Source organism: Corythoichthys intestinalis, chromosome 15 (genome assembly GCF_030265065.1).
Source record: "Corythoichthys intestinalis isolate RoL2023-P3 chromosome 15, ASM3026506v1, whole genome shotgun sequence".
Classification (NCBI taxonomy): domain Eukaryota; kingdom Metazoa; phylum Chordata; class Actinopteri; order Syngnathiformes; family Syngnathidae; genus Corythoichthys; species Corythoichthys intestinalis.
Window position 1 is genome coordinate 36347687 of NC_080409.1, and position 26985 is coordinate 36374671.

Sequence of the window (26985 nt, forward strand, 5' to 3'; positions counted from 1 at the left end):
GGGAGACATCATCTTCACTATACAGCTATACTATTGTATGCAAAAAGACTGCAGATCCAGTCGATTTTGCAGATTCATTCGTTTCTTTTTCACGTCACGCCAGCCCTGTGTGCTGCAGGCTTTTGTTGCTACACCAGGCAGTGTCATCTGCCTCGTATTTGTTGTTGTTCTGAATCTTCCTCCTCCTCTAAATACGACTCAAACATATATGGCTGTATGCCACAGGCTTCCTCTGGATCGACAAAATTAGGGCTGCAGCTATCGATTATTTTAGTAGTCGATTAATCGATGAACTAGTTAGTTCGAATAATTGAGTAATCGGAAAAGGAACATAAAAAATTAAAATACCTGAGCTGAGCCTCAAACGGTATCAAAAAATTAACAAGGATCTAAGTACAACAAACGAACAATTGGCTAACTTACATAGCAAAAATCTGCCAGCTTGAATGCTTTAAAATGCTTTTTTTTTTCTTTTTTTTTTTTTTTTTAAACAATGCTCTTAACAAATGGTTCAAACACATATTCCCACAAAAAAAACGGCTAAAAACTAAATTAGGAATGCATTAAAAAACATTAGCTCAAACAAAAACATACCTTATGTCGGTCTTAACAGGGAGCAGCTGGATTCAGCCATGTGAAATGAGTTATGGCATATTCAATGTTGCCAACAGAGGGCACTGTATCCATTCAAATCAATAAAACTAAATGCAAACACTTTCGAAACATTATAAAACACCACTTTAATTAAACGAATACTCGAACCAGCTAAATTTAATTCAAATCTTTTTTCTAATCGAATAACTCGAGTTAAGTGATTAATCGTTGCAGCACTAGACAAAATCACTTGAAAGATCCACATTTGAACCAGAATCACTTAAAAACGCTTCCCCCTCCTTTGGGCTCAATAATAAATCTGCTGAAATCACTCTTTCGCTAACGTCATCACCCAGATGGCGGCGCCAGAGCGCTGCAATGACAGGAGCAGCTATACAGCAGATTTAATGATTTTAATTAAAAGAATACTGCTATTTAAGATTTTTTTTATCGTGTCACAAGCACTTTATTAATGATAATGCTCACGTAACAAATCCCAAGCATCTTAGTTTGGAGACATCTAATGGTCAATAAGCATAACTGCTGTGTCACGCTGTGACCACCCGATGTACAAAGGCAGAAGGCCGAAGGCTTCTACACTCACTTTTAAGGTAACATGCCTATTGGCCCAAAGCTAATATTGAAAAACCAATGTTGATATTACCTGATATATTTTTAAAACGATGAAAACTGTATGTATATTAAACCTGAACGATATATCGTTTAAACATCGCCATCGCGATGTGCACGTGCGCAATAGTCCCATCGCAAGCACGTGCAATAGTTTTTTTTTCTTTTTTAAATCCATATACGCCTTGCTTTCTACTCTGCGCACAGCCTCACACCCTCCCTTTCCCAGCCCTTTGTTCCTCTCAGTCACTGCTACACTTGCTTATTAAAGTTAATGATGGCTTTGATCTGGCCCAAGAAGCTGGGCAGCAGTCTGTCAATCATCGTTTAACTTGTTAAACAGTTTCTGCAAGGAAGCCGCGCTGGAATGAATGTGTGTGCGTGTGGAGATGTTGGAGACATATAAATGCCAGAAGTGATCATGAGGAGTTTGAAATTTCTACATGACACTCCAACTGTCACAGCTAAGGTAGATAAACAGAAGCATTTAATAAAGCCAAGGATTTATCTACTACAGTACTTTATTCTTATTTGGTTTGGATTTGGTTGGACAGTTATGTTTAAAACTGATCATAATTTTGACATATGAAGTGCTTAAAAACCATTTTATACACATTTTTTAAATCACTTTGGGGGAAAAAGTGAGAAAAAAACATGTCTCGTATGTATCTCTTTCCAATGCTAAATCTGAATAAATACATTGAGCACAAAAAAAACACACACACACACACACAATTGTGGGAGTGCGCTACTTCGCGGTTTTTCACTTATCGCGGCGTGTTCTGGTCCCCATTAACCGCGAAAAACGAGGGATCACTGTACACTGTGGTGGTGGTGAGTCATCCAAAGTCTTTCCAAACAGCTATTCAAGTCATCAAGTGAAAATTTCTTTTAAAAAAAATATTTTTTTTTAATATTGCAATATATCGCAACCCCCCCAAAAATCGCAACAAGTTTTTTCTAATATCGTTCAGGCCTAATATATATATATATATATATATATATATATATATATATATATATATATATATATAATTGTTATATATATAATTGCTTCAAACACAAAGTTGCAAAAGTGCTGTATTTATTATTTTGTATAGTTATGACTGTATTACTGTTTTATGTCACGTATGTTATGTAATTTGGTCTGACTGCAGCTGTTGGTGGGGTGCCACATTAAATATGGAGGGCACACTGACGTATGCGTAGATGGCCAAACCTCTCCCATGAGCGGTCCAAGAGGTAAACACGCACCGTCGTATTGCTATCCACGGAAGTGCAGAAGATAGAACGCGTTATTAAGGAGAGGTTGTGACTCTACTGCATGAATATTCGAAGATGAAATTATTACAAACGGCTAAATTGATCTGGGATGCTTGCAACTACGAGTCGCAGCTGCTGTCAGTGCCTTAGCATGTTAGCTAGTGAACAATACTACTGTCTTGTTTTACCCCTTCAAATTGGACGAAAACAAAAACGAACCAACCTCTCTTCCAAATTCGGCCAGGAGTCCGAGTAGTACTCTTATGCAATCAGAATAGCTGGACATTTTGCCTCTGTCGGAGTAGGACTCGTTAGCAGAAGAAAAACTCTCTCCTGTCGGCTTTGTGTCCGCCATTGTGGGTCTACGTCAGGAAAAGAAGAAGCCCGTGATTGGTTAGGATGGGATGACGTCACATAGTGGGCAGAATCTGTCGTTGTCAGAAATCACATTTCAAGATTTTAGGAACCTTTGTAATTTATAAGTAGTTTTATTTTTTAAATTTTAGAGCATGGGTGTCTGTAAAATACGTATTTGCTCTGATTGGTTGTACCATAGGAAGTTGAGAAACAATGCGCTACTTGGGCGGAACCAAAGATTACCTTTTAAATTCCGAGCGTTTACATCCAGATTTGCTGTAAAAGGTTTTTGATTTTATTCGGTACATTTCGTTTCTAAGCACATTAAAATGTATGAAATTCAATATTCAATTCAACTCGCAGGCCTTTTTATTTTCCATTTTTACACTTCAAACGTGTTCTTTCTGTTTTATATGCAACTCTAACTGTTTAGAAATGTAAGAACATTAAATAAATCTAAAATGTACTAATTGCATTCGTGGTGCAACTGCTAAAGGAAAAATAAAAACACATAATAAGGTGGTTTTGATTATAATGTCCATTCAAAAATGGCATGCACTTGATAACTCACAATATAAAGAATAGTCATCCTATAATGAGAACATTGTTGTTGAGTGCAGAGCAGACTTTGCAGCAGGGGTTTTGGCCACAATGGTGATGGTGTGCGCGTGTGGGAGCATGTGTGTGCGTGACTGTGGGAAAAACTCTCTCCTCTATTCATTTTCCCTTCTTTTCACAGAATGACTAGAGAGACTGATGAGGGCAACAACAGGAAAATGACAGTTGCTGACAAACGAGAAAGCACCGTGCCACTCACGCGCCTCATATAAGCTCTCTTGAAGGGTTAATCATTTTAGGAAAAAGGGGTCTGAAGACAAGTCCCTTTTTGTGCATATCACACCCCTGAAACAGGAATGGAACTGTAACACTTGACATGGTTTGACACGCTGAGCCAATGTTCCCAGTGAGAAGTTACTAAATAAATTTAAAAACGTATTATTTAATCTGCCTAACCTTGTAATAGTCTGAATTTGACACACCTATTGGGTTAAACCAGTGCTTCTCAATTATTTTCTGTTACGCCCCCCCAAGGAAGACGTAAATGTTTTGCGCCCCCCCCCCAACTCTCTGCCGCCACTGTAAATAGTATCAATTGTCTATAATACTACGATTATAAGTACGCCTCAGCTTAACATTGTGTCCTTTTTTTTCTATTAAAGAAAAAAAGTAACATATATCCACCATTTGAGAAGTACTGGGTTAAACAAAGTTTTAAATGTACTTTTTTTTTGGCTTTGTATTCCATACTACACTGCATCCTAATGAAAGCTGTTTCAAACAAGGGTGTAGGTTTGCATAGGGACAGTAGGGACATAACACTACCAACTTTTCAGGATGCTCAAATTATCCCCACCAGCTTTTAAGCAACCTTATTTCCATTATGTAATGACTTCAGTTATACAGGTAATTTATGTCGTCTTCCTATATGTTGTAAGCCTAGAGTTGATCCAGCCATTCAGTGAATTACAGTGCTTTCATTATGTTCGACTTACACTGACCCGTTTTCACCCGCTGAATGTGCCAGTCCATTTTTTCCCCCTTAAACGCACGTTTGATTGGCTGATGACGTGACCCCCCCCCCCCACACACACACACAGACGCATTCACAGCCCAACATGCCGCCTGCACGCCACCTTCAAAGAAGGGGAATGTTAGAAATTCTTTTCCGCCAGCTGCAGCCACTGTAAGTACTGTAAAAAGACATCAATGTTGTGGAGGTGGGGAACACTCCATTAATTTTGCTACTGCTACAGTGCTTGAAGTTGATTTTACTCTCTAAGATTTCTTGAAATAAGAAAAATAGCTAGCTGAAAATAAGCTTAACAGACTTATTTTAAGTTTGTAAAAAGTTTGTATATTTAATCTTAAAAGAAAAATTTGTTCGTCACAAAAGTTCTTAATTCAAGAATATTGTTAGGGCTTTAGCGTCCCCAACAGGTGGATGACGTCAGCGGTAGACTAGGCTCATCGGTTTTACTTTTCAGCCCATTGAGGGGGAATTATTCAGAACGAGGAAAACGCGACGAAGAGAGCCGAAAAATGTCATTGTTTCAGTCTCTCTACTCCAATATTTTTACAGGATATTCTTTTTATCCAAGTTTTTTTCCCCAATAGCTATATAAATGGCTTGAGAAGGACCAGTCAGCCCGTCAAGGGGGAACTATTCACAACGAGGAAAACGCGACGAAAAGAGCGGCAAAATGTCATTGTTTCTGTCTCTTCAATATTTTTACAGGATATTCTTTTTATTCAAGTATTTTCCCCAAGTGCTAAATAAATGGCATGGTCATGACAAATAACAGTCTTGTGCTGAATGGAATATGAAATAATAAAAATGCATTTATTCAGGACGACATGGCAAAATTACTCCATAATGGTCAAAACTGTCGACTTCACCTTTACTGTCGCACCTCCCGAACGATATTTTATGACACCTAAATCGGACATATGCCATTTCCCTTCCCAGGCTTCGGAGAATGTAAACAAACCAGAAGGCGTGACAGCTAGCCGACATGCTAACCCAAACCGAGGGATTTTCGCGGATCGGAAAACCGCCCAGCGGAGAGCAATTTACAGTTCGTTCCCCGGAGGAGGGTGGCTGGAGTTGTTGTGCAGCTAACGTGCTGCTGCTAATGAGCATTAGGGGAGCTTTTTACATGCCTATCAATGATCAAACGTAAGTAGTCCTTTATTTAAAGGAAGTTTGTAGTGTTTACTTTGTAATCGCTGTATTCGTATTTGACATAATACAAAACAAGATGTTTACTCACTTCCTCGTAAGTCCAATAGTCCCACAGTAAATATCCACGGTGAATGGGAACCTTTTGAAACTCCAAAAAGGCGCATATGCCTCTCCCTCATACAGAATGATTTTGAAAAATAAACGTATTAATCCACAAAATCAGCTGAATCCTTCGTCCTCATACACAACAGTACACTGTAGCGTGAAGAGGATGTCTTCTACCGTACACGTCACAGCGCCCTCCTCCTCAATGCAAGACCGAAGCCGGAAGTCACTCATTTTCATGGCGCGGGATTCAAAAACTAAATAAAAATAGCGATCGCTTCCACACACATCCAAGCGGTCCATATCATTCAGGGGCATAAAATACCGCGTGTATTATGAAATAAACATGCTTTTTCGTGTCACAGGCACTTTTACTTAAAGTGGAAGAATCTGACGAATTAATCTTTTAACTAGCTTTAAACACTCAAAAAAAGATGGAGAAAATTATTTGACTAGATTTAACAAAAATTATCAGATTAAGACGTTAATAATTTGCAGTGTGAAAGTTAGTAGAGGTCAATACAGATTTATTTTGCATTAATCTTTTAGCCCATCAATTAATTAGGTTCATATTGGTGAGAAATGTAGCCCTGACCCCCATTCGCCAAATATGTTTGGCTAATGTCCCGTCGTCAGCAAAAAGTGTATATGCAGGTTATGCTGTTATGTTGTCCCTACGAATAAAAAACCAAACCTTCACCATTGGTTTCACAGATTTAGACTTTAATATAAACAAACATCATCTATTGATTGTGCATTTTTAAAAATTATACCACCCATATCACGTATGCAGTGGAAAATTGTCGCTGTCAACAAAATAGTACACTTTATTTTCACATTCTTGTTTTTTTTCTCCAAATTCTGTTTGTTTCAAATCGTCTTGAGGTGCAACAATTAACCCATTAATCGACAACTAATCGATTAGCAAATTAATCGACAATTATTTTGATAACCAATTTATCGTTTAGGACCTTCTTAACCTTATCTAAATTCTTAAAATTATAACATACAAACATTTTTCAGTATAATAAATATGATCAGATTTCTTAATTATATTTTTGTTAAGTCAAAGTAGGACATGAACAAAAATCTGCTTTTACTTTGGAAAACAACAATTCACACTTTTGCCAATTTTCAGACATCTTACTGTCTAAACTAGCTTGATTAAAATCGATTAATAAATTTGTTGCCAGCGGATTTGATAGTCGATACAGTTAAGTCAGGAAGCCGTAAAACAATATTATTTTCAAAGGAAAGAGTCATTCATTTTCTCTTCATTATTACTTACAACATCCCTAAAACAACTTCAAGGTAAATTGTGAAGGTAATTGAAAAAAGTGACATTTATCCGATTAATCGATTTTGAAAATAATCGTTAGTTGCAGGCCTTAAATCGTCACATTTATTTACTGTATATTACTGTACTTACGTTTATCACAAATAGTTCGTTAACAAAAATATTTAGTTAAAGAAAGAACAACAGGCCAACAATTTTCTATTTCTTTTTTTGTTTCTCAAAGTTTTTATCACTAAAACAACAGCAATATTATTTTTTATTGTTCGTCAGTATAGAAAAAGAAGTACTATAATAATAACTAGGGTTGTTCCGATCATGTTTTTTTGCTCCCGATTCGATCCCGATAGTTTTAGTTTGAGTATCTGCCGATCCCGATATTTCCCGATCCGATTGCTTTTTTTTTCTGCTCCCGATTCAATTCCAATGATTCCCGATAATTTTTCCCGATCATATACATTTTGGCAATGCATTAAGAAAAAAATGAATAAAACTCGGACGAATATATACATTCAACATACAGTACATAAGTACTGTATTTGTTTACTATGACAATAAATCCTCAAGATAGCATTTACATTATTAACATTCTTTCTGTGAGAGGGATCCACGGATAGAAAGACTTGTAATTCTTAAAGGATAAATGTGACTTTGTATATTGTGACTAAATATCGCCATCTAGTGTATATGTTGAGCTTTCAGTAAATGATACTGCAGCCATTTAACTTCTGCCCAAATGCATGATAGGAAGTGCAACCATGACTGTGCGTAGGGGCACCAATTGATATATCTTCTCTGCGTTGGAAACGAACATAGGGTGTTAAGAAAATGATCAACTACTACCTTTCTTCCCTATATTGCCTCCCACGTTATTTTTAATTGCTGAGAGAGGTATTGTAAGGCTTTAGCCACATAAAAAATTGCTCCAAAGGCTGTCAAAATTCTCTCTACTCATTATACGCTGCCTTTTAGCGCTATCTATTGGTAAAACGGCATCTTTATAGATTGAACGTGACAATGCGTGAGTGGGTCGTGCAGCGCATGCGTTACGTGATTAATTAAAAAAAATTAATTGCCGCCGTTAACGCAATATATTTGATAGCCCTACTTTAAGCCAAAACTACTCTGGATGAGTGTAAGACATTTTGTCTGTAACGTTAAATACAATTAGAAAATGATTTAAACAATATATATTAAAAAAAGGAATGTCCGATATTTTTTTGCCGATTCCGATACTTTGAAAATGACGTGAAAATGACATCTTTAATAATGACAACAGATTTTTTTTAATGTACCTCCAGACATTCATTCAAATATTAAGTACTGTATCTCCAAATAATGTGATTTTTTAAATTAATTAAAAAAAAAGATCAAATGTGCCATTATCAAAACAGAGCTTTGTCACAACATCGTCTGTTTTGTTTGCGTCACTTTTCTCACAGAGCCAAAAATCACACGCTGCAACTTTCCTCATGATTTCATTCTACCCCCAACCTCCTTCCCACCTTTAAACATTTTTTCCCTTCTTTTTTAAATGCGTCTGCACCTGTCACCTGGGGCCCCGCTGCCTCCATTCAGCCTCATTTACATAACCTCGTTTAGCAGTTCACAAATCAGAGCCATTAGGCGCCGCTCGCGGGAGCCGAGGGTTCTAATTTGACGCCGTCTTTTCACAGTCAGTGGGGAAATTGTTGTGCTCGGGAGGCCCCCGAAAAAAAGGTGCAGGTCCTGGCTTTGATTGTTGATTGTGATGGTAAATGTACAGATGATTAGGACACCTAGACCCCCCCCCCCCACACACACACACACAAATCAAAACCCCTTCGGTATTGATTTCTTGCCAAAGCGCAGCAAGCAACCGATCGCAGGTGTTTCACGAAACCAGCAGAAAGGCATAGATATATAGACCTTTGATCTGTCTGTCAAGTTTAATTTAAACTTTGGTCCATCAGTTCTTTATTGTTCTTTACACTGCCATTAACAAGCCAGAGAAATGTGTTAATTTTTTCAAAGATATCCATTAAAGAGAAGCTAAGGCTGCGTCCATACTAGGATGGATAAGTGCTTAATTAAACAGATAAACACTTAGCCAACTGTCATGTCTCGTAATTCTTGTTAGAATTTCATCATGTAGTGTTTATTCATGTAGGCCTTTATTTTGGTAATTATCCTCCTCGTTTCACCTTTACTTCCTGCCCATATGTTTCCCAATCATGCTGATTGCATCCACCTGTGACCCTGGGTATAAATAGTCTGCGTCCACCTGTCCATTGTCAGTTCGCTTTGTATGCTGTTATGTCCAATGCCACCTTTTATGAGCTATTTGCTTAGCTTTTTGTTGATTACACTCAGTTTTTTTTTCTAGCCATAGCTGTGTTTTTTCATTGTCACCTTTTGAACATTGTGGACTGATAAATAAAGCTTTTTGTTTGGACTGAAAATTCGTGCGTTTGGGTCCTTGTGTCATCCTTGTCACCAACACCATGTCATCAAAAATATACATTTAAGTACAGAAATTTCATACATTTTAAAGGGAACCTCGGACTTAAAGACTTGTAGGCTTTAATAAGCCACAATTGTTCTCTTCTACTGAAATATATTAGAAACACATATATTATTGACATTGATTTAAAAATCTATTTTTAGTGCATGTTTTGACCAACGACGGGCGCCAAGTTTTACGTGCGCAATGCACGCGGGGTTGATGACGTGGTTGGCCTGGACTGTGAGAATAGCTGTGTTAGCTAGAAAACGAAGCTAGTATGACAACTGGCATGATTTTGTCACATTCTGCTGCTGGTCAGATTGTTTGTTACAGAGCTGTGGGATGAGCTCCCGACGTCGTACCTGCATCCAATCCTAGCTCATAAGCAGTGTCTTTAAACTGATCCTAGGCGGCTTGCCGAGATATTGACTTGCTGCTATTTGACAGTTTGTATATCACTTCATCGCTAGTTGCATCATTGCCTTGTATTTTTTTTTGTTTGTCAGCCTCTCACCGCGGTTTTTGCTTGCTTTAAAAAAAAAAAAAAAAAATGTAATTGATCCCGACCTATTGTCATGGACCCTTTTTGTGTCTCCCTTTTCGGGATCGCTTGTTTTTTTGTGTGTTCAATAAACCCTTTTACGCAATCCCTATGTTATTGTTGTCTGCTTGCTGTCTGAAGTGCGCCGCGTTTTCTAATTCTGTGGTCAAGCCGGCCGCACTGTCTTTTCAGTTGCGTTTCCTGTTCAGGTTTTACCGCACAGATAGACAACGCATGTGGGTTGCGATTACTTTGTAAGAAAATTATTACTCAAATATCACATGGAAGTATAGTTCTGTGGTCTATATGCTCGTCTGTTGCTCAAAAAAAGCGTGTTCGAATCCCGCTGGAGACCTTCATTTAATTGCTTTTGCTGTTTGTTTTGTGAAATATCGACACTGCTGTCCTGCCCATCACTTTTCCGCTCGGGTTCCAATTGGAAGGGCAGAACCAACGACATGTTTATGTAGCTTACGAGTGACATTGTGGAAATACTGAAGCGCTGCCCCGTGACGTCACCGCCCACAGTGCTTAAGGTTGTCAACAACAATGGTAACCTACTAGTTGAACTAATTTTTCAAATTGTATAAAAACGAAAACATTAAGAGGGGTTTGAATATCAAATTATCATAATTCATACAAACATTTATCTTTTAAGAACTACCGTAATTTTCGTACTATAAGCCGCTACTTTTTTTCCTTCATTTTGAACCCTGCAGCTTATATTCCAGTGCGAACTATTTGTTGATTTATATTGGTTAATAGGTAACACTTTATTTGACAGCGGCGTCATAAGACTGTCATAAGACCGTTATACTTATGACAAGACACTATCATGGGCATTACTGAATGCCTATGACAGATGTCATTAAATGTCATCTGGGAAATTATTTGACTAACTCCATTTAAATCCAGCTTGGATCTTTTACATCCAGTCAAAAGTGAGATAATTTCCCTGGAACACTAAATGACATTTGTTATAAGTATTCATTAATGCTCATGACAGTGTCATGTCATAATTATGATTGCCTAATGACAGTCTTATGGCGCCACTGTCAAATAAAGTGTTACCAAATACCATAACTAGCAATTAATAAAACACCTGAAGAAATAATTGGCACAGAACATGAATTTTGATTTTTGTTTACATCTGTAGCACTGCAATGCATGCTAGGAGGCATGTTGGACAACAACAGTGTTGACAGCAGGTAGCAACAGTGGTTGGCTGTGTCCCCCAAGGGAGGACTGATGGCCAAATGAAGCTTTTTGAAGCAATAAATGTTCATTTGGTCTTATGACAGACACTTACAATTCAGTGAGGACAGCTGCGGCTTATAGTCCAGTGCGGCTTATCTATGAACAAATAATAATAATAATAATAATAATAATACATTTTATTTATAGAGCGCTTTTACCGGTGCTCAAAGGCGCTTTACAGTTGAGGAAGAAAATAAATAAAGCTCACACAACGTGGGCAGTAGACAATAGAGAAAGAATTACAAATTAAAAGCCAGTTTAAAAAGGTGAGTTTTTAACAATTTTTTGAATGTGGAAATATTAGAACAGGTGCGGATGGTTTTAGGGAGTAATTTAGGGAGTAACAAATGCCGTTTTCATGTCAAATTTGGTGGGTGGCAGCTTATAGTCAGGTGCGCCTTATAGTGGGGGAAAATTACGGTACAAGTCTTTCTGTCCGTTGTTCCCTTTAACAAATCGCCATATGTAAAATACAACGAATATGATGGATGTTAATCAATTGGATCATTGTTTAAACAGTATATTGATCCAGATCAATGTATAAATTAGGGCTGTCAAAATTATTGCGTCAACGGGCGGTAATTAATTTTTTCAATTAATCACGTTAAAATATTTGATGCAATTAACGCACATGTCCCGCTCAGACAGATATAAATGTCAGTAGAGTGAAATGCCCACTTGTTAATTGTGTTTTATGGAGTTTTGCCACCCTCTGCTGGCGCTTGGGTGCGACTGATTTTATAGGCTTCAGGACCCATGAGCATTGTGTAATTATTGAAATCAACATTGGCGGGCTACTAGTTTATTTTTTGATTGAAAATTTTACAAATTTTATTAAAACGAAAACATTAAGAGGGGTTTTAATATAAAATTTCTATAACTTGTACTAACATTTATCTTTTAAGAACTACAAGTCTTTCTATCCATGGATCGCTTTAACAGAATGTTAACAATGTTAATGCCATCTTGTTGATTTATTGTTATAATAAACAAATACAGTCCCTATGTACCGTATGTTGAATGTGTATATCCATCTTGTGTCTTATCTTTCCATTCCAACAATTTATTTTACAGAATATGTATATAATTTACAGAAAAATATGTCATATTTTATAGATGGTTTGAATTGCGATTAATTGCGATTAATTAATTTCTAAGCTGTAATTAACTCAATTAACAATTTTAATCGTTTGACAGCTCTAGTATAAATACATACAGTATACAGTATGTACACCTCTAGTTCGAAGCAGCCATTTTGAACATTTTCCTGTACTTTGTGCGAATCCTGTTAACGATGTCACTCAAATGAGTCCAAAACATGAAAAATGTTTTCTGGAAAGACGGGTGACGCTAACTTGTAAAGCTATGTCCTTTAACAGATTCAAAGTTTATTTGGAATTTAAGAATTCTCCATGTAAAAAATGGCATGAAGCCCATTCATGGCTGCTATCGCCTTTAATCTTCTTTGTTGAACTGTATTCCTTTTGACTGTCCACAAATTCATGCTGAATTTTTGCGACATCAAACATGATGATTGTTAAATCCGAGTAGGAAAAACCTGCCGTAAAATGATTAGAAAGTTGTATCGTTGTTGGTTCATTCCATGCTCAACTATTTCTAAGACCATTCCTCAAAGTGCACGCGTGCAATCACTGAAAGCTCCCAAACGGGGAAGGCTTTTATTGACTCGCGTGTGCGTACGGCGCAGATTCAACAGGCTGTGAATAGGCCCAGTCAAGAGCCGAAAATATATTTTCAATCTGCATTCAATTTAGCAGAGATGACAGCAATGAGGAGTGCGATTCACACTGCCGCAAACTTGCCGCCGGCGCATTGTGAGGGGGCGATCTTTTGGAGGAGGCATGTTTAATTAATCAACAAATGGCTGCTCTCTCTCCTCCTCCTCCTCGTTCTGCTCGCATGTGTTTGCACTTCAAGCTCGGCATGAGGCGCATCCTAAAGATTGCATTAAAAATTGCGTAACGCCAGGCAACACAATGGGATGGCTCCAAATGAAAATGGCGGCCTATCCGAGAGGTCGCGTAACAAAAATGCTAACGAGGGTGTGATTGGCTAAAGTGCGCCAAGCTGACACCTTTTGATTTATGTATTTATTTTTTCTACCCATAGATTTTATTCTTTCGCAGTTTCTCTTCACTTGAGTATAATTTATTACAAGTGTGCAGAGCAGGTCGATGTGGGGGTGGGGATTCAGCAGAGTGGTGCTTGAGAATGCTATAGCAACCAACAAGGGGACCTTTGGTAAAAGCAACTGTTCTGCTAGAGTAAAAAAAAAAAAAAAAAAAACGGAAAAGGGAACTCATACACACTGATCATGGTGGTTTAAATTTTTTTCCAACAGCTCAATTAGCTCCACTTAGCTTTGAACATTTTTGTGACATTAGAGTTACTGTTGCTGTGGATGTAAAAAGTTTGCACACCCTTGCTTAGATTTCAGCTTTTTGCCATATAAAAGAAGAGCAATAACGGTGAGAAACCATTTTGACAATTATAGCTACTGAATATGCTTCAATTCAGAATTGGAAAACAATTTGCCTTCAAAACACTTGAAAACAAGGCTTCACTTTTCTGGTTTTCTGCTTCATATTATGCCTCAATAATAGGTAATACACAAACAAAGGCTTGATTAGCTAAGTTGACAGATCAATGCTACAATTTCTATTACATGACTTATGTGTAGAGTTTGCTATATTAGGCCTAATCACAGTAACAGAGTTGCAAATCCGTATGATTGTTAGTGTTTCTTCTCAGGGTTTAACAGCTACGTGTTAAGCTAGGTGTTACTGCTGATCAAGAGGACAAACTTACTTATGAAAATAAAAGAAAATAATTGTCTTATTCTGATCACATGTCTAACAGGATCGCATAAGGTAGAGTGAGCCATTGAATCAAAGCTAACTACAGTGGTCATAAGCGAAGTTAAAGGGAGGGGACCGGGGGCCAGGCCCCCCCCTGGTGGCCGAAAGGTGTGATGGCATGTAATTGACTTTCCTATATATATAAAAGTTGTAAAGCAATAAAACAAACAAACAACAAAAATGAATGAAATGAATAAAAAATATTTTTATAATGGGTCAGAATGATTTTTCAAACAGATCATGTGACGAGCACCTTAGACGGCCATTTGCTTTGCATATTATTTATAAAAACAAAACAAAAATTAGGGGAGGGCAATTTTATTTTTCAAATGATTTGTTTCTTTGTTTGAAAATATTTTTTTTGATTGAAGATTGAAGCAACTTTTTGGGGGATTGAATGATTTAGACACAAATGTCACGCAAAAGGATTGCTAAAATCAAAGAAAACATTTTTTAATGAAAAATTAAGTGTTCAAATGCAAATATTTGAGTCTCAAATATTTTTTCGCATTCAAATACTTTTATTCTATGATTGAAATTGTTCTTTTTTGATCGAAGTGATTTTTCTTTTGAAAATATATATTTTTCGTTCGAAGCAACTTGTTTTTTGATTGAATAATAAAGACGTCTTAATGTCTTAGCCCAAATGTGGCCCAAACTAAAACAACATTACGTCAAACATAAAAGTTGCTTCAACCATAAAAAATTGATTTCAATCAAAAAAAAAAAAAAAAATTCAAAGAAAAATAGCTTTTGAAATGCATTTTTATGGGTTTCGAATTTATTTTTGCATTCAAACACATTTTATTTTTAAGTTTTTTTTTTTTTTTTATATATATTTTGATTGATGCAACTTTTTTTTTTTTTTGTATACATCTTTTTATTTGAGCTTTGGGATACATTGACATGATTTAGTAGTTCTCAGCCACATCTGAAATAACAGATCAGATAGTCTTTTTCATGGCACATTTGATGTAGATAGGAGAAAAAAAAAAAAAATAATAATAATATTAACAAAGGATAGGTTGATAACAACACTTTGTCTTTGGCATGAGAGAGAAAAACAAAACAAAACAGGAGTTATGTTTGGCTGTATCGTGAGCAAGTCATCATCTATTTTACACAAACCACACATACGCACACACATACCCACACACACAAAAACAAAATAATAGTAATGGAAATTTTAAAAGAAAATAAATAAAATTCAAGGAAAACAAAACGCACCATTCGAGCATACCGTAGCACAGTAGGTAGGCTTGAATGCTATGGAGAGAGAGAAAAAAGAGAGAGAGAGAAAAAAAAAAACAAGCCTCAAAATGAAATTAAGAGGGGAGGGGGTGGGGCAGGGCATCTGGTTGCTATCCTGCGGAGATTATTAATCCATCCAGGTAGTCTCTAAAGGGCTGCCAGGTTTCGTGAAAAATATTTTCCCTACCGGAGAGTGAGTCTTATCTTTTCTAACTTTAAATGAGTCAGAACCTCTTTGAGCCAACTATTGAATGATGGAGGAAGTGCATGTTTCCACTTAAGCAAAATAAGACGTCTCGCTAATTGTTTTTTTTTTTTTTTTTTTTTTTTTGATTGAAGCAACTTTTTTTTGGGTATCGAATAATGACGACACAAATTTACCTCCATATGGCTCCGCCCAGGGAATACACTTTTTGACTGGTGTAACTACTTTGGCACGACACCGGCAGGCGTACCATACTCAATGGATGACGATCTTGGCGAAAAGTATAGCTGTCCTAAGAAGCCTGATTTAGAAGTCCCCTCAAGAATGATGGGAAACAAAAAAACACTAATTTTCAACTTATAATGATGAATATTCTTGTATGTTAAATTAATTTTATTGTTGACACTGCGTTTCGGGGTCATCAACATGTTGTGCCTCCCCCTGCCACAAAAGTCAAACTCTGCCTATGACAGTGGTATGAAAAAGTATCTGAACCTTTTGGAATTTCTCACATTTCTGCATAAAATCACCATAAAATGTGATCTGATCTTTGTCAAAATCACACAGATGAAAAAAGTGTCTACTTCAATTAAAACCACCCAAAAATTTATAGGTTTTCATATTTTAATGAGGATAGCATGCAAACCACGACATAAGGATAAGTATAAGTAAGGGAACCCTCTGCCTAAGGAGACTTAAAGAGTAATTGAAACCAATTTTTACCACGCATTTTAAGTCAGGTGTGTGCCCAATCACTGATGAGTGGTTTAAAGCTGCCCTACCCACTATAAAAAAAACACGCTTGGTAAGAAGTGTCTTGATGAGAACGCGTTGTCTGATGTGCATTGTGGCTCGGTCAAAAGAGCTGTCTGAAGACCCGCGATCAAGGATTGTTGATTTGTATAAAGCTGGGAAAGGAAAACCATCTCTAAAAGTCTGGATGTTCATCAATCGACATTCAGAGAAGTTGTCTACAAATGGAGAGAGTTTGGCACTGTTGCTTCTCTCCCAAGATTTGGGGCTGTTTTGCTGCCTCAGGCCCCGGACAACTTGCAATCATTAATGAAAGAAAGAATATAAAAGTTTTTATCAGGATGTTTTGCAGGAAAACATGAGGCCGTCTGTCAGACAGTTGAAGGTAAAAAGAGGATGGATGCTGCAACAAAACAATTATCCAAAACGCAGAAGTAAATCAACTTCAGAATGGTTTCAGAGGAACAAAATACACGTTTTGGAGTGGCCAAGTCAAATTCCAGACTTGAACCCCATTGAGATGCTGTGACATGACCTAAATACAGCGATTCATGCCAGACAATTTGAATCTGACTAAACTACAGCAGCTTTGTAGAGAAAAATGGGCCAAGACTAGTCCTGATTATGTGCCAGACTGATCAGCAGCTACAGGAAGCGTCAGGTTGACGTTATAGTTTCCGAGTGGGGAGGCCACAAAATATTAAATGTTATGGTTCACTTACTTGTTTCCCCCCTTCTGTCATTGTTTGGATACTATCCTCATTAACTTATAAAAACCTATAAATGTTTGGGTGGTTTTAGTTTAAGCAGACACTGCTTTTCCATCTGTGTGATTTTGACAAAGATCAGATCACATTTGATGGTGATTTAATGCAGAAATGTGACAAATTCCAAAAGGTTCAGATACATTTTCATACCACTGTATTTTACAAAATATGATGAATAAAAGGATGGCACGGTAATGAGTAGTTATCACATCCACCTCACAGCTATGAGATCTAGGGTTCAATCTCAGGATTCAACCTTTTTTATGGAGTTTGTGTGTTTTCATCATGGCTTAGTGGATTTTCTCTAGGTACACCATTTTCTTCCAACACTCCAAAAAACATGCATAGCAGACTGATTGAACACTCCAAGTTGTCCATCGGCATGAGTGTGTGCGTGAATGGTTGATAGTCTGCTTGTGACCTGCGATAGGCTGGCAACCAATTCAGGGTGCAGCCTGCCTCCTGCCCATAGTAGGTGGGATAGGCTCCAGCATCACTGGGACTCTCGTGATAATAAGACGGAATAACACGGAATATGAATGAATGAATGAGAACTAAAGGCATGAAATATATGACCCATTCTTTTGGAAAACTGGCTGATGATCAAGTCTAGCGTATCATGCGTTTTACTGCTTTCTTGTTCTTCTACCACAATATAATATATGGTAACAATTAGGGATGTCAAACGATTAAAATTTTTAATCGAGGTAATTACAGCTTAAAAATGAATTAATCGCAATTAATCGCAATTCAAACCATCTATAAAATATGCCATATTTTTCTGTAAATTATTGTTGGAATGTAAAGATAAGACACAAGGCGGATATATACATACAACATACTGTACATAAGTACTGTATTTGTTTATTGTAACAATAAACCCACAAATGGCATTATTAACATTCTTTCTGTTAAAGTGATCCACGGATAGAAAGACTTGTAGTTCTTAAAAGACAAATGTTATAGTTAAAAGTTATAGTAATTTTATATTAAAACCCCTCATCATGTTTTCGTTTAAATAAAATTTGTAAAATTTTCCATCAAAAGTAGAGTTAATAAAATAATAATAAGAAGATTAAAAATAACAATAATAAGAATAGAGTGACCAAAGTCTGAGTAAATTTTACGTGTATTTTGCATAGCTATTTTGATATGGAAGGCCAGTTCATTTTGCATTGTTGTTTAACTGTGAGAATAAGGCCTCATTACTATAGACTGAAGTGCTTTTCTTTTTGTGAACATTATTTTTTTGGAGAGAGATAGGAATATTCTTTTTGTTGTGCTTTCACTAAACGATACATATGTTTGTTGTGAAGGAGAAGCTTATGCCAATAAACGGCGCGGTCCAAAGAACGCTGTGTCCACTCGCCTTTATAAGATATACAGTGGGGAGAACAAGTATTTGATACACTGCCAATGCATTGGCAGTGTATCAAATACTTGTTCTACCCACTGTATATATCTCTGCACATATCTTACCCAAAATACAACAAAAGACACATAATTGCCACTAAAAGAAAGAAAACTTACCGAAATATGTGTGGAGCACAAATAGCAATTTGCATTGCATTGTGCATACAGCATAAACATCTCACAACTACTAATTCTCCCACGTTTAGAAGAAATAACATTAGTATGGAACGGCGCTGCCCCCAAGCGGCCAGTGGCATTCTCTTCACTCTTAATGTCCATAAACGGCCTCATTGTAATCTGTTTGAGGCAATGTGCGAGCTGGTCATTCAGTGCATGCGTTAATTGCGTCAAATATTTTAACGTGATTAATTTAAAAAATTAATTAACGCCCGTTAACACAATAATTTTGACAGCCCTAGTAACAATGTTGTGTGTGTCATGTGGGACAAACGATGAAATGTGACTTACTGTTTTAAATGTGTACATATCATTATCATATTATTATTATTAATTAAAAAAAAAAAAGATAAAATACTTCTAAAAAATATTGTTTACATCTTTAAAGAGTATGAATTTTATTATATTCTATTTTTAATTGTTTTGTTGTTAAAAAAAAGAGAAAAACAAACAGCAAATATTCCGATTTCTGTAGACCTCAATGACAGCAGGTTTATTATACATTAGCAGTTTTGTTCAAAATAATGGTTTCCTTTCTGACGTGTGAAATCTTTGTGGTACAAAATTTTCAAAACATTAAAATTGCTTTGTATTTTTATTTGCTTTAGGGTTGTCCGATATTATCGAGTAGCCAATTGTATTTTAAAGCATTTTCAAATGATATCGATAAAATCGACATTGGTTTTTCATTATTGGTTTTGGGCCAATATGCATGGTGCCTTTAAAGTGAATGTAGAAGCCTTCTGCCTTTCTACTAGGGGTGGTCATAGCACAGCAGTTCTGCTTATTGACCATTAAATGTCTCTAAACTTGGGAGTTGTAATGTGAGCAGACCATTTGTGTTCAAGGTGCACAAATTAAATGAACAATAGATGATTGAAAAATAATGAATTATAAACTGAATATAGGTGTTCAATATAGGCACTTTTTCCACCTTTTTGCCTCTAAAGTGAATGTAGAATTCTTCCGCCTTTGTACAAGGACTGGTCACAGCTTAGCACAGCAGTTATGCTTTCTGACCATTAGATGTCTCCCAACTACGATGCCTGGGATTTCTTATGTGGGCATTATCATTATTAAAGCATCCAGTGGGATCTTACAATACAATTAGCCATACTATGTTAAGTCCACAAGCGCGTATATCGGTATCGGTTTGATATCAGTATCGGGTTTTTGGCATTGGACAATATCGGGATATCGGTTAAAAAGTCATTATTGGACAACTCAACTTTAAATGAAATGCAAGTGATATCCTGACCCTAGCTGTCATTAAATTGTCGATTTACACGCCTACTGTTACTTAGTATTATTCAGCTCAGTGCGATCTTTGCACAACGGATATTATTCATATAATGCTTGTTTACTGTTGAACTAAAATGGCATAAACTCGCAAAGGCACATTTTTTTAACATCCTTGGCCAATAAAGAGGAGTCTTGATTCTTTTCAGTCAAGTTTTTAAAAGTTTAACTCAGCGTTTAACTTATAAATATTACATGTCCCAAAACCCGAACAATCTTGCCAAGATTTCCTGTGTTGTATTTTGTGTGTAAAGGTGCTGTCCAATGGGGGCCGTATCGGGGCAGCCTATAGCTCCCATATAATCCCGTAAGCTTCAGTTCTTCTTAATGTTGTCTCGGTAAATTACTTTTAATGAAGACGTAATTAATGGAAATAGACTGTCAAAGCAAACAAGCATTGTAATTGATTTGTGGGAGAGGAGGGGACACGCAGACCGACCCCAGCCTAGCCGAATCCGCCTCCCCTTTTGTCCGAGGGGGGGGCCTCTATTGATTAGCGCCTGTGTGTATCACCGTGCATGTGTTTGGCTTCATTTAGAGATAACGGCTTCCTGATTACTTCCATCCCCGGCTTTAATGTCGCTTAATGTCTACTTTGTTCCCGTGTCATGTCGGAGGCCAGCGGGAATAATGAGAGCGTGTGGGTGGGCCGGGGAGGGGGCGAAGAACCGAGGCCATGGGCGGGCAGGGGGGATCGGTGGAAGGGTTAGAAAAGCACAACCCCAAGACGCAGCATGTGGTCCGGTCTGGCCACAATTAAAGCAACATTACTCCTTCTTTAGTCATGAAACCTTGCGGAAATGTGTTTTTAACTGACGCTTGGTGAAAAAAAGTTATATTTTGTTTTTAAATCTGGAAAAATAGCTAAATAACTATAATAAAGCCAATTTTCCTAATGTTACTTTTACAAATTCAATAGCACCAAAGTTTAGAAATGTATGTTTTTCTTGTGTCTGTTCATCAAAAAGCATATGGCGGAAAACACAGACAAGACTGAAAAAGCAGTTTCTGCTCTTGCACTCCTCTTTAAAAGAAACTGCTGTATTTTAAGCCAAAACAACTGTTGTGTTTGATAGAACAACATGTCTATATGCTGCCATAGCAGATTCATGGTGCATTAAGCTCCAGAACTATTTTTAATTTTTACGTTTAACCCTGAAAACCCCCATTTACAGACGTCGCACAACCGTTTTTGTTTCAGCCCAGCCATGAAAACAAGGTAAGTAATTATATTTATTATTCAAAATGTCTGTCATTCTTAGTTTAAAATCATTGATGTCTAATATTTTGTTTAAAAAAAAATTACTTTAAAAAAATTATTCACTCACATATTTTAAACTTTGAAACAAATCATGTTACAAAGAAAAAATGGCATCTGTAAAAAAGTCATGGATATCTACCACATAGCTATCGCTTAATTGTATGTTTTTTGTTAGTGTCGCATTTTCTCCGATATGTTAGATGATAAATAATCGATCCAAACAAAGAAAAATTGAAAAAAAAAAGTTTAAAAGGGTAAATATATGAAAAAGAAAGTCTCGACCACTCCTTGATGTCTGCGATTTCTGCATCACGACCCTTGTTGTATTACCATGTTTAACCCATAAAATCCCCCAAAAATCCAGCTGTGGCCATTCACAGCTGTATCTTGACACTCAGTGATACATCCTACGTGGAGTTTTTGGATCGAAACAAGGTAAGTACGCGATATCTTGTTAAAGGCATGTCGTCTGTAATTCTGCTCTCGTGTGCTCTCACCCCCAGATAGGGGTGAGAGCATTTTTTTTTAAAATGCCCTCCTGTTTTCAATGATGTATCAGACATGCATATCGGACAATTTGGAAATTTGGCCAAATTGGGGGTCTCAGAGCGGAACTTCAAGTCACCTGAGTGTTTTCCGCCATATGTTGTGGAGTTGTTGTTTTATTTAGATGTATAATTTCCTCCAAATTTATTTCAAATGAAAAATTCAAAGGTCCTATTATTACTTACTCACTTCCTCTCATCAGCTCTTGTTCTATTATTCCTTCATCCATCATTCCTTCTATTTGAGCTTGATTCACCCTGTTACATCCTCCCTTTATCACTTCTTCCATTCTTTGTACTTTCCATCTTCCTTTGCTTCTTCAGACTTTTTCTTTCCATCCTTCCCTCATTACTTAATTCATTGTTACTTCCTCCCGTCATCCTTTTTTTCCTTCCGTTGTAACCTTCTTCCTTCCTTCCTCCATTCTTTTTCTTCCCTTCCTTAGTTTCAATCTTATATCCTTCATTTTCTCTTGATTCGTTCTTTGTTATTTCCTTTCGTCCTTCCTTCCTACGTATCTTCCATTTTTCAGTCCTTTTGTCCTTCTTTCCTCCCATCATACCATTGTTCCTTCAATCCTTCGTTCCATTATATGTTGTTTCGGGGTGTGACAAAATATCGAACTGGTGATATATCGTGATACTTTGTAAAGGTTATCGATATGCTCCTGCCTTTAATCGAGATATCGTTTCAAAAAGGTGTCAATGTTTAAAAAAATAAAAAAGGAACCAACAAGTTGCTACCAAATTCTTCCACCATAATTGTGTCTCAGTTAACTCTAAGGCTGCCATTGACGGTGCTTGATGCCCAATCCATTAAGACTGGGAATGTTCGTTCATTCGAAACCAGAGCATTCACAGTCATTCTGTCCGATTTTCAGGGCATTTACAGGCCACTTGGTGTTCATTTAAGGGCATTTACAGGTCATTTTCTGTTGAGTTTGAGTCACTGCCTTTTCATTTGGGTGATTCCCAGGTCACTTCCTGTTCTGTAACTCAAAATAAACAGGAAGTGACCCATAAAATACCCCAAAAATCAACAGGAAGTACCGTAATTTCCCGAATATAAGGCGCACCCGTGTATAATGCGCACCCCTAATTTAGTTGTAAAATCTAGGGGAAATTGCTGTACCCGTGTATAACGCACACCCTAATTTTAGCACCAATAATTTTACTGACTGGTGAAACACAGCACAAGCATAGCACATTGGTAGTTCAAAACATTACCGTAAACTGACAATATGTACGGAAATAATATGATCTGACAACTTCTCCAACTTACCAGAATCCAGGAGAAAACAAAACAGATGAGACTTTTCTTTTGAAGACTGCTGTATAACTTGCTCGTTTCATCATTATGAATAAATGTTTCTTCCATGGATTGATACGTTAAAATAAAAGTGAGGACTGAAGTCGGAAATCCGAAAGAACGCATCTCTGTACACTGTAAGAAGAGGAACTATTGTTATTTGGGTTTGAGTTTCCCGAGGGACAGATATAGTTAACTGACACAGGAAGTCTGTGTTGTGTTACGTTTGTTTTGGTCAGAGTTGCCGAGTTGCAATAAACGTTGACTCAAATGAGCTCAAGAAACTAAATTCTGTGCTTTATGAAGAGTGGAAAAAAGCAGAATTTAACACAGACGAAATCATTCAACCAATCAGAGTGAAGTATTACCGAAACAAAATGGTGACGTCATGCACCGTAATGGTCAGCAACGGATCGCCGCATACGTTTTCTTCAACACAACATGGCCGTGTCTAGGGATGGGAATTGATAGGATTTTTACGATTCCAATTCCATTATCGATATTGCTTAACGATTCGATTCTTTATCGATTCTCTTATCGATTCTAATTTGGGGGGAAAGAACAACAAACGTTTTGATTGGCATTGAGTTTGTTTAATCAGAAGTCACAACCTTACAAACTCACAACGAGATCAAAAGAGGCCCAAAGCCTCAATGTTAACTGTGGCAATAAGAGGCAAATACACAAGATTGTGTAACATTTTACTGAAACATTTATCAAATAGAAATAAAAAATATTGGTATATATTGGCAGATAGGTTGTTGTTCTGCCTTTGGCAATATGTGTTAAAGCAGGGGTCCCCAAACTTTTTCCTGTGAGGGCCACATAACTTTTCCCTTCTCTGATGAGGGGCCGGGGTCAGTTTGTAACAGAAAAAAGTGTGACGATTGCAGAAGTGCATAAATGTAAAAAATTATTGTTTTTCAGAAAGCCACAATCAAATAACCCTTTCTGGATTCTTTATAACAATAATAATTAATAATAAAAACAGTATTGATTAAATAGATAATAACCAAATAACCCTCTCTGAATTCTTCAAGGAAAAGGCCAGGAAATAAATAACACGATTGAGAAAAAAAAAATTCAAAATGGCCGGACCAAATGTGGAGGCTGGCCGTATTTGGGCCGCGGGCCGCAGTTTGGGGACCACTGGGTTAACCTGTATTATTTACCAGGTCCATTACATTGAAATGCATGCCTTTTAGTTTTTGTGGCGCTTACATGCTCAAGTGGGGGCGCCCTTGCGCTTCCTCACGCGAAGAAGAACGCGCTCACGTGAAGAAGAGCGCGCTTACACCTGAAGAAGAAATGCCGCATCCAAGCGAGTGAGCTAGTTAGTGAGAGAGGGAAACACTTCTACGAGCCTACGTTCTTTGTTAATGTTAATATCTACAGAGGCAACGCCTGTATGTATCATCTTTTGTGTTGTTGTGTTTCCACTCGCGATCGGACACTTAAATCCAGTTGTGTAATGGTTTGAACGATATGCTAATGCTAGCGAACGAATGCTAACCATTTGCTATTACTGTTATTAGCAGCTAATCATCCCTGATTTACGTTGATGCAAACCTGTTTGTTATTGGGGACGGAATTGATTTGTTTCATTTCTATTCTTAGTTTCACTCTTCAAGTGATGGTTGAATAAAGTCAGCAAATTATACCAACGTCTTCTGCATCGTCATTTGGGAGTTTAGCTAGCTGTATAGCCAGGACTGAGCCTTAGCCTCTCTGTGAGGACAGCACAGTCATATTCCCTCCCGATGCAGTTATCTCCACCTTGCAATGACTGCAAGTCGCTTTTTTGTAATTTTTCCTCGTGAAGTGAAGACACACTTTCGAGCGTTTGAACCTACGTGCTGTCATTGTTATGTTTATGGCGGCAATGCTCGTGCTTACCTGCTGTAACCTTTTTTTTCACACTCTTTCCTGGTGAAGTGTAGTCAAACTTTGGAGCGAGTGGTTCTTGGCGCCATGCTAGTTTGATGCGTCTGGACAACAAGACACGTCACGACGTAATACGCGTCTTTAGGAATCGTTAAAGGGATCGTTAAGGCTTTTTCATTGTGATGTCGAGGCCTCGAGACACTCGGAACCGGTTCCGAATTGGAATCGGATTTCGATTCCCATCCCTAGCCGTGTCAATTAAAAAAATCTGTCTTTATATACGTATATATATATATATATATATATATATATATGTATATACACACACACCAGGGGTCGCGTTAACCGAATATTTTCCGTCGTTGACCGGTTTTTTAAAACGGTGACGGAAAAAACTGAAGTCCATCTGAAATTTTGACAGGTTGCAATTCACGCCCCAGACCACAGGGTGGCGAGTGAGCATATTAATTAGCTATTGTCTCTCTTGATGCATGACGTCGTTGGCCTTACTCAGAAAAATGTCAAGGCAACTGAGTGTCCGAAGTTTCTTCAAAAAGCCCCAAAACGACGATGGTGTTGATAAAAGAGGTGAAAAAAGAGGGACTGGTGCAGTGGAGGATGAAGGATGACAACGAATCAAGTGAATCGCTGGTTCACTCCTCACTGCGGCGAGCAGTTGAAAACACCGCCAACTACTAAGAAGGGCAGAATTGGTAACACGGTGAAAGCGGCATAAAGCCAAAAAAGCGGACCAGACTAGCCAGAGCCTGAAATTATTTCAAGGAAAATATGGAGGGTGCCACCACTGTGTGTACTCTTTTTGCTAAGCTGAGCTCGCATACCACGGTAGCACGTCGTCTATGAACGAACACTTTACGCGCCGTCACCCAGGTGTATTTCGGAAGACAACAAGAAACAACAAGCTAGCGGATTGTAAGTCCATACACCTTTCTAACGATTTTTTTTTTTAAATGAAGTTGCCTTTATGTGCGTCGTATCAACGTGCATTTTTATTTAGTAATCATAATGCATTTTAAAAATATATATATATATATAAATAATGGAATTATATAATATTTTATTATTAATAAATGTATTAGAATCATGGAAGGTCCCACTTGGGGGGGGGAAATATATATATATATCCTGTATATACATAATATAATAAAAATATATATGGAAACACAGCACTGGCCTGCTTACTGTAATCCATGACTGCACTAATGTTAGTTACTTTATATTATGCATCAAGATATAGTCATTTTAAAAATTTAAGTGACTGGTAAAAATAGATTATGACCGGATTTTTATGACCCTGTCAGTCAAAATGACAGACAACGAAAAAGTCTAGTGCAACCTCTGACACACACACACTCCTGTATACACCTGTCCAACTGCTCGTTAACACTTAATTTCTAATCAGCCAATCGCATGGCGGCAACTCAGTGCATTTAGGCATGTAGACATGGTTTAAGACAATCTCCTGCAGTTCAAACCGAGCATCAGTTTGGGGAAGAAAGGTGATTTGAGTGACTTTGAACGTGGCATGGATGTTGGTGCCAGAAGGGCTGGTCTGAGTATTTCAGAAACTGCTGATCTACTGGGATTTTCACGCACAACCATCTCTAGGGTTTACAGAGAATGGTCCGAAAAAGAAAAAATATCAAGTGAGTGGCAGTTCTGTGGGCGGAAATGCCTTGTTGATGCCAGAGGTCAGAGGAGAATGGCCAGACTGGTTCGAGCTGATAGAAAGGCAACAGTGACTCAAATAACCAGCCGTTACGACCAAAGTAGGCAGAAGAGCATCTCTGAACGCACAGTACGTCAAACTTTGAGGCAGATGGGCTACAGCAGCAGAAGACCACGCCGGGTTCCACTCCTTTCAGCAAAGAACAGTAAACTGAGGCTACAATTTGCACAAGCTCATCGAAACTGGACAATAGAAGATTGGAAAAACGTTGCCTGGTCTGATG

General features: G+C 37.5%; 1 protein-coding gene across 4 annotated transcripts in view; it reads right to left on the bottom strand.

Annotated features, from left to right (window-relative positions):
• The window catches only part of mbip (MAP3K12 binding inhibitory protein 1), a 55420-nt gene that overhangs the window by 22269 nt on the left and 6166 nt on the right, over positions 1-26985 (bottom strand). For all 4 annotated transcript variants that reach the window (XM_057859514.1, XM_057859516.1, XM_057859513.1 and 1 more), the window contains one exon: positions 2711-2849. In XM_057859514.1, the coding sequence (XP_057715497.1) occupies positions 2711-2842 (132 nt within the window). In that variant the 5' untranslated portion in view covers positions 2843-2849. The remainder of the gene's footprint in view (positions 1-2710; positions 2850-26985) is intronic.